The sequence below is a fragment of the Mus pahari genome, chromosome 5, assembly GCF_900095145.1.
Source record: "Mus pahari chromosome 5, PAHARI_EIJ_v1.1, whole genome shotgun sequence".
NCBI lineage: Eukaryota > Metazoa > Chordata > Mammalia > Rodentia > Muridae > Mus > Mus pahari.
In genome coordinates, this window is record NC_034594.1 from 53508155 (window position 1) to 53516997 (window position 8843).

The 8843-nt window shown below is 57.1% G+C and overlaps 1 protein-coding gene across 1 annotated transcript; it reads right to left on the reverse strand.

Annotated features, from left to right (window-relative positions):
• Positions 1-2005: 2005 nt before the first annotated feature.
• On the reverse strand, positions 2006-8375 carry Ihh (Indian hedgehog signaling molecule). The gene is made up of 3 exons (XM_021198850.1): positions 7598-8375; positions 5000-5261; positions 2006-3423 (listed from the first exon to the last, which is right to left on the reverse strand). Exons 1-3 carry the CDS (start codon positions 7910-7912, stop codon positions 2765-2767), a joined length of 1236 nt encoding a protein of 411 aa, XP_021054509.1. The 5' UTR covers positions 7913-8375; the 3' UTR covers positions 2006-2764.
• Between the last annotated feature and the right edge of the window lie 468 nt (positions 8376-8843).

Here is an 8843-nt window from a genome sequence, read left to right on the forward strand (position 1 = left end):
CCTGAACACTGTGACTCCCCTGGTTTTGCCTTCAGCCTGGCACTCACTTGAGTATCCACACTCTATCACTAGTTTTCTAACCCCATGGCCAGTTCCCCAGTCTGGGTCACCTACTCTTCCTGTCGCTAATGGACCCCCTCCTTCCATGTTGCCCCTGCTAATGTCTCTCCCATACAGAAGCCAGGGGATCTTTTAGAAACTCAGCTCATGAGCCCCACCCTGTTTTAAATCCCCCGGGCCCTTTTCCCTGACTCCTGCTACCTTAGTGATAAAGATGATGGTCACCATTACCATTATTATTAATTTAATTAAATTTTTTTTGTTTTCTCACCTTCTCCCTGATCTGTGTCCCCCTCCTCCTCTCTCTTCCCCCTCTCCATCTCCCTCTGTCCTGGAGGGCCGTCCATATTCTCCCACTGTCATGATAGCCTGATCTACCAGATGGAAAATCCACCAGGAAAGAATGAGAAAGAAAACAGACAAGGACATCATTACCTACTGTCACCTCCTATTTCCGCATTATGAGAGAAAGCCCATGGCAATGGTGGGCCAGAGAAGGATACAAATTCCCTGCTGTGTCATCTTCAGTGCATTGTCATTTGGAAAATGACACACAGTGTTGTTATAAGCATTAAAAAGGCTGCAAGTGTTTAAAGTCTAGAAAACTACTTAGCAATGGTCTTCATGAGATGTCAGCCTGTGGGGATATATGGCACAGACCCCCAGAGCAATGATTATTTGTTGGTTTCTTGCTTGTTTATTTTGTGTCAAGGTGTTGCTATGTAGCCCTGCCTGGCCCAGTACTTGTAACAATCCTCCTGCCTTTGCCTCCCAGAATTATGGCCATGTGCTACCATGCCCAACCAAAGACGTTTGTGTTTTGTCTTGAAATGGGGTCTCATGACATAGCCCAGATCAACCTCCAATCCATGATCCTCCTGCCTCAGCCTCTCTGGGACTATAGGTATGTGACAGCTTATCTGGCTAAGGATCCTTGATTTGTATTGTTTTTCTGATCTCCCTGCTTTTCCCTGGATATCATTGCCTACTGCTCAGTTGATCTGACGTGTGCAGGAAAATATGCCTTAGGTTGGAGGAACTGAAAATGAAGTATGCTATTCTGTCTTGGCAACAAACTGGGTCTTCTCTAGACATAGCAGCCCTGGTGTGTTTTGGATAGGAAATGCCCCATCTCCCATGAAAGCCTGGTCCCAGATAGTGGCACGAACATCTTCAATGATGAGTTTATAACCGAACAGGCTGTGAGAAGGTGGGACCCTACAGTAGGAAGTAGGTGGCCGGAGACATCCTTCTGGAGGGTAGATCTCCACCCTAGACCTTCTGCTCTCTCTGTCTGTTTCCCAGATGTCATGAGGGGATCAGTGGGGCTGTCAGGCCACAGAATGAACCCTTAAAGACCCTAAGACAAGAGAAATCGTCTCTCTTGTTTGTCTCAAGCTTTTTTTTTTTTTCTGGTGACAAAAAGCCAACTGGCACCCACGGACCATTCGCCATGTTCAGGATATTTATAAAAATTAATTCCTGGGCCTCCCTTTAGAACTATGAAGACAGAAGCCTTGAAGTGAGGAACAGCCTATGAGCAAGCTTCCCAGGGAGTTCTGATGGCTGACAGTTGCTAGTTTATGGACCACTGACATACCCAAGAGGTCAGAACGGGCCACTGAGAGACATGAGTTCCATAGAATCTTTTCTTTTTCATACTTCAGTTCATTACCAATAGAAAAGAGTCTAGAACCCAGGCCCTGAGAAGGCTCAGGGGAAACAGGGGAGCCGACCCTCACTAGGACACAGTGCCATGGTTCTGGTTGTGTGAAGTGATGACAGACCTCTGTTCTATCGCTGGCACAACCATGCTGAGAGATTTATTCGATAGCACCCACCCCATTGTCATCTGCCAGGTGAGGAAGGGCCTGTAGGGACATTTGTCTCATGACTGTAGTGACCCGTATATTGGAACTGCTCAGTAGGTTGGATTCCAGGGCTCTAACAACTTAAATAATTTTTATTACAAAAGAAAGACCAAAACATTCCCAAAATTCTCCCATGGGTTTCCCCCTCCATGCAAATAAATAAGGTGAAGGAGACAGATTGGAGGAGGAGGAGGTGGGGGTGTGGTCCAGCAGAGGAAGGAGCTTAGCCTGGGCAGGGGTGGCAAGGACATCCAGACCCCTTCCCCAGTCCCAGGCAGTAGGGTCACATTGCCCAGATCAGAGACTCTGCCCATTGACAGCAAAGGCTCAGGAGTCTGCAGGCGTGTGGTCTGCAGGGAAGGTCATGTTACAGGATGTCCAGGCTGGCCTTGCTCTTTCAGTTCTGGGAGGCAGTGAGTCCAGCCAGCTCCCTGCTGGCTCCGAGGGAATCTAGCAGCATCGACTGAGGTGCAAGCCCACCTCCGGGCAGCCTCTCTTCTTACTGATCGGGTGCCAACAGTCAAGTCACAAACCCAGGCCCCGAGAAACACTGGAGGAAGCAGTCCAGAGACGGACGGAATGCGTGTGAAGAATCGCATTCAGAGCTGGGTCTTAAGGGCTCTAGGAAAAGAGAGCCTACCGCACCCTTGTCAGCTCAGTTCACAGCTCTACACCAAGATGAAGGTGTGGGGCCCAGCACTACCTGGTCAAGTCTCAATGGTGTCTCCGCTCTGGTGCAGAGGACGGAGACAAGCTCAGGCCAGGTGCCTTCCTGGCGAGGAGGCCTTTGGATCCAGCACAGCAGTTCCAGGAGGGCAGTGGTTAGAGTCCCTTCAGCTTCCTGCCCCAGACATGCCCAGTGGATGGAAGGTGCTCTCTTCTAGCAAGAGACGCCCCAGGCGGTAGAGCAGCTGCGGGTACCAGTGAACACCCTCACTTGGGGTCCAGCTGCCCCATGCCAAACTGGGAAACAGTCGCAGGGGCCAGAAGGCCAACTGAGCCAGATGGTGGTCAGCCACAGCTGCAAAGCAGGAGGCCACCACATCCTCCACCACAAGTGTCCCATGCCTTGTGAGAGGAGCATAGGACCCAAGCGCCACGTGGGTGGAGACAGCTGCCACCCGAGCAGGCTGGAGGCCTGGTACCCCTGATACCAGCACATATTGGCCTGGTTGCACATGGCTGGCAAATGTGGCCCGGAAGTGGGCTGCTGGTTCTGTATGATTGTCCGCAATGAAGAGCAGGTGGGCAGGCGTGAGTGCCAGCCGGCGCGGAGGATCCTGAGTCTCGATGACCTGGAAAGCTCTCAGCCTGTTTGGCTCACGGTCCAGGAAAATGAGCACATCACTGAAGGTGGGGGTCCCATCCTCCCCCATGGCCAGCACCCGGTCTCCTGGCTTTACAGCTGACAGGGCCACACGCTCCCCATTCTCTAGGCGCACCTGGGCTCCGGCAGGAAAGCAGCCACCTGTCTTGGCAGCAGCCGAATGCTCTGTAGGTAGAAGGGACATGAAGGTGTTACTGCTGGATGCTTACATTCTCAGACACAGTGTCCCGCCCCTAGCACCCTAACCGAGGAGAGCTTCTCTTGTTTTCAGATTACCCGCCCCCCATCACTATACCTCAACCTCTGATAACCCACCACCAACCCATAGCTTGATTCTCTGCCCTTCTTCTCTCTAGCCCAAACCCTAGCCAATGAGAGGAACACACAGGGGCTGGAACACCAGATGATGTCCCCACTAGATTCTGTCATGAATTCCAGAGGCTGGAGGTCAGCAGAGCTGCTGGCTACTTGTGACCTGAGCCCAGGAAAGCTGCAGACTTGTGGAAACAGAGAAGCTGGCTTAGCTTTGCTGGGGTCTAGGTAGTCTGCTCTACCACTTGACCAAATACCTCCAAGAAATGGCCCTCCCAGACTGGCATTCTAAGTACTGTGACAGAGCTGACCATTTGAGCCTTTGGACGTTAGAGGAAGGCCAGCCCGTGGAGAAAACAGGCTCCTGAAGCCATCCCAAATGGAGTACTCAGGGGTGGGGCAATGCCAAGGACAAAGCCCGTCATTCTCAGTTCATATGTCGGTCCTTCATGCAGGGGCTGGGCATAGTGGCATCAGATAGTGGGATGGAGGTCAGTTTGGAGTCAGGAGTAATGAACAGGAGGGGCCGCTTATATGGATGAAGTGGGTATGATTTTAGGTGCACACAGTTGGAAGGGTCAGGTTGTGGGTAGGGGTAGGTAGGGGCACCCTTGTGACCCCAGTGAATCAAAACTACCAAAAAAAAAAAAAAAAGTCTAGTGTGCCAGTCTGTGGGTGCAACTACTATATAGTCCCATGTAGAGGGGGTGTGAAGTTGAGTGGGACCCACAGAACCATGTGAAGCATTCGTGAGTGGGTTAAGTGTAAGTGACAGGGACACTGATGAGACTCGGGATGAGGGGCAAGGCTCCAGTGCCTGCCAGTTCTGATCAACAAGGCGGCCAATCTGGGAAAAATCCACTTTATTGAGTCCATTTACCTCCAAAATGTCCAGCTTTGGGGCTCTGGGGGAGGAGATTGGGGACGCCTGCGCCCCACTGTTAGGCCTGACCTGAATTTGCGTGGTAGATTCTGAACCTCTGGACTCTGGTCGGGCACTCTGATGTCTAGACACACCCTGGCCCCAAGCCCCATCATGCCTTGTTCTGCATGGGCCTGGATCGGGGACAGTGGTGCCTGCAACCTGGCTTCCTCCATCTCTTCAACTTGTTCTGTCTTGCACTTCCTGTGGCAGTCTCTGGGCTGTGGACCACCAGGTCAGCACTCAGTGGTTCGGGGGGAAATAGGCCCTGTCTTTCTAGGCTCCTGCGGGGACTCTACCGGACATGGGAGGAGCAAGCAGTCCAAAGCAACTGCAGGGAGCGCTGCCGCCGCCGCCGCCGCCGCCTCGGAAATCCTCTTCCCTCGGGTCCCCGCCTCCATCCCCTGGAGGCCATCTTCTCCTTCTTGGCCCTAGGGGGCTTTGCGCTGCCTGCCCACTCCCTGCGGCCCCGGCCCCGGGCCCAGCCCCCCGGCAGCAGCGGCTCACCAGACTTGACAGAGCAATGCACGTGGGCCTTGGATTCGTAATACACCCAGTCGAAGCCGGCCTCCACTGCTAAGCGCGCCAGTAGTCCATACTTATTTCGGTCACGGTCTGAGGTGGTGATATCAACCGCGCGGCCCTCATAGTGTAAAGACTCCTCTGAGTGATGGCCATCTTCATCCCAGCCTTCGGTCACCCGCAGCTTCACACCTGGCCACTGGTTCATGACAGAGATGGCCAGTGAGTTCAGACGGTCCTTGCAGCGCTGTGGAGGGGAACGAAGTTCGAAGTTAGGGAAAGAAAGCCACCCGGTGGGGTGCAAGTGACAGAAGATTCGACCGACTCTCCCACAGCACTCAGGGGACTTGGAAAACTTGGGAGGACCTCTGCCCTTTTCCCTTAGGAGTAGAGGACTCTAAATGTGTTCTCCCAGTCTAGCAGCCTTGAGTCCCCAGGGACCTAGGCTACACAGTGGCGCCATGGATCTGGAGGACGCATGGAGTCATGCACTCTCAGGGGACTCTTCTCCAGTCTGTGGAGATCCACTTGGTTCCCGCTCACTTGCTTGGCGTTTGGATTCACCACAAAGTTAGCTATGCTTTTCCGGGGTCCGGTTGCTCGGTTTTACCTAGGCATGAAGGTGGGTCGTCTGTCGCGAGGGAGGAAAATTTAACAGCCTGAGGGCTGGCCTGCTGGGCATGCAAGGCCAAAGGTGCCCAGTAGGTGTCACCGCAGCCCCAGAGCTGAGGCCACCAGACACCGAGCCCTGCCAGCACGGCAGGTGCAGACCCAACAGCGATCCGGATCTGGGGGCGCGGGGAGGGGATGTTGGTAGAAAATTCTAGTTCTACTTAGATCCCGCCATTAAGTGACAGGAAACATGCCCGTTGGAACCTTCTTTTGAACCCACACCTGCCCATGCTTAGCTGGAGACACCTCAGGCAGAGAGTCAGTCCCCCTCCTATCTGACTTGGACACAGGGAGACCCTCTAGAAGGTACCAGGAAACTCTCCCATCTCCACCAGTGTCCCTATTTAGGATGGAGAAGAAACCGAACCTTTGATCTCAAGAAACTGGCCCTGAATCCTCGGATCTTCCTTGAACAGCGGCACCCTAGGGGGCTCATCAGTGGTGGCTGCCTATTCATGAATCCCTGTCCTTTGCCCAGGGGACCGTGAACTTGACTGAAGAAAGGGGGTGGAGTTTCCACCTATGAGGAAGGAGCCCTCCACCTGTCTTTAACACCTAGGTGAGGTGTGAGATCCCGCCAAGTATCTATCAACCTACCTCTGCCCCCACAGAGCCCAGGCCCTACAGACCCTTGGACTTAACCTCAAGAGCCAACAGTGACTAAATCCATACTGTGCAACCTGGCTTAAGGGTGCTCACTGCCCCCAACCCCCATCACCCGGGGGTGTAGCCCGGCTCCGTTAGCTCCTTCTAGATTCCTGTGATCGAGTTCTTAGACCTCACTAGCCAGCTGCCGCCTGACTCTTCCCCTCTACCCCCTCCTTCGGGTACAGAGCCTGGGCGCTCGCTGTCAATGATTGCCCAGCCTGTGGCCCGGATCCTTATCTGCATTCCTCGGCGCCCAGCCCGGGCCCGGCCACCGGCCAACCTTCGGCCCCGACCGGCCCCGGCGCCAGGGCGCATGCTGAAGGCCGTGGTTAAGCTGCTCTTCCTTAAGGCAGCCTACTAACAGGGGAAGAGCCGATAGACCCTAGCGGAAAGGGGTGTGTATCTTTCCCAAGGCACACCAGACTTCGGAGAAAGAAGTGTGTGACCTTGATGTCTGGTGGAGTTGGGTCCTGCTCCGTGCATGCAGAGATAAGTTAGTGTCAGCTCTGCTCCCTGGCTTCCTAGGCATCCCTACTCCTATTTCTAATCCTTCTTGTCCGTGCTACCAAGCTTAAGGATCCCCCAAGCTTGGTCTCAGAGCCTGAAGGCTCCAGCACCCCACCCTTTAACCGCAACCGCGCCGCTCAGCCCTCGCGACAGACACGTGGGCTCCCTCGGCTGGTTCCCTTTCCTACCTCTGTCTCCACACTCTACTTTCTTTCCCCTGCTATTCCTTAAGCTCAGAACCAGCCAAGTCGCTGCTCCAGGAGAGGGCAGATCAGCTAACCAAGGACACAAGGGGAGGGAAGGCCACGGGGTCCCCGGTGTCCTGAGCTTCTTCACCTCAGGGATGCCAAATGGCTTCGTAATGACCAGGGCTGGGCTGTGAAAAATGTTAGGCCGAGAAGGATTTCGTGGTCCCCGGAGGCACAAGAGGCAGCCAGGTCCAGGTACCTTCAAGTGCCAGATCTGACCTGAGCTGCCAGCACTCGCGGGCAGAGGGGCCGCCCGCCAACCTGCTGAGCTGCGGGGCTTGGCAGCGGCAGAGAGCTCCTCTCAGACACCGGGCGGGATCCCGGATGCCAACACACCCGCGGGGTTCCTTGGCCAGCCCGTCTTGGTCAGAAAGACACCCAGGATTCACGAGAAGGGCAGGTGCCAGGGGGCGTGCCAGGCAGTCGTGGAAAAGGTGCCAGGCGAGAGGATAGGGCCGGGCAGGTGGCGATGCTTCGATGGCGCGCTGGGAGGACCGATCGCGCTCACCTGGGTCATGAGGCGGTCGGCACCCGTGTTCTCCTCGTCCTTGAAGATGATGTCGGGATTGTAGTTGGGGGTGAGCTCTTTGAAGCGCTCAGAGCTGCGCGCGATCTTGCCTTCGTAGCGCCCGCTGGCGCCCAGGGTCTTCTCCGGCACGTTGGGGCTGAACTGCTTGTAGGCAAGAGGCACGAGCTTGCGAGGCGGCCTCCGGCGACTGCCCACCACCCGGCCTGGCCCGCAGCCCCGCGCCGCCGGCACGAGAAGCAGCAGCAGCAGGAGCAGACAGAACCGCAGTCGGGGCCGGAGCCAGGCGGGAGACATGGCCGGGTAGCCCGGGAGAGCGGCGGGCGTGGGCGCCTGGTGGGCTGATGGGTGGGCGCGTGGCTGGGATAGCTTCGGGGACTCAGGCGTCTGGGTGGCTCTTGGGGACTCCAGGCGGGGGCGCCATGGGCAGCGCGACGCGGCTCGAGGCCGACGGGACTCAGGTGCGGGGCGGGGGCCCGGGGCCCTGGCTGGTGGCGGCGTGCTGTCCCCCTCGGCGCCTCGACTCTGAGCTGCCCGGCTCGCCGGCCGCCAATAAATAGGCCGGCCCGTTTGTTTTGGCAACGCGGCGACGGCGGGGGGCGGCGGGCGGCGGGGCTGCGGGCCGGCGGGCTGGGCTGGGCTGGCCCGGCCCGGCCGGTGGACTGAAGGGACTCGCGGTTAGCACCCTGGCCCGGCGGTCAGGCGGCTCGGGCAGAGCGGGAGCTGCTGCCGTCTGCGGCGCAGCCCGGGGTCGAGTGAGAGGGGAAATGGAAGAGATCCGGGCTCGGGACCCGCGCAGACCGCACCCTATCCATGTCCCTGCCTCCTGCGCGCTCGACAGCGAACCTGCAGCAAGGGCGGCACAGCCTCCTCCCCCTCCGGCGGGCGGCCCCAAGGCTAGCCAGCCCTGTCCCGCGCGCTCCTCAGCCGCGCGTCCACCCGCCCGCTGCCCTTTGCGCCCCCTGCGCTGCCTGCGATTGTCCTCCTGACGGGCCTCACGCCTCCCTGGTCTCTCCTTCCCGTTCCTCGCGGCTCCGGGGAGCCCCACCAGGCGCAAATCTCCTGGACAGGAGATGCCACCCCCACGGAGACCGCAACCCACGTCGCAGCCGGACGCAAGAGGAGGGGGGAGTAGTGGCCGGACCGCACAACCGCCTACGGTGTCCCCTGCGGAGAAGCAAACTCAAAAGCTGGAGGTCATTCACAACCTGGTGCCCCACCCTGGCCC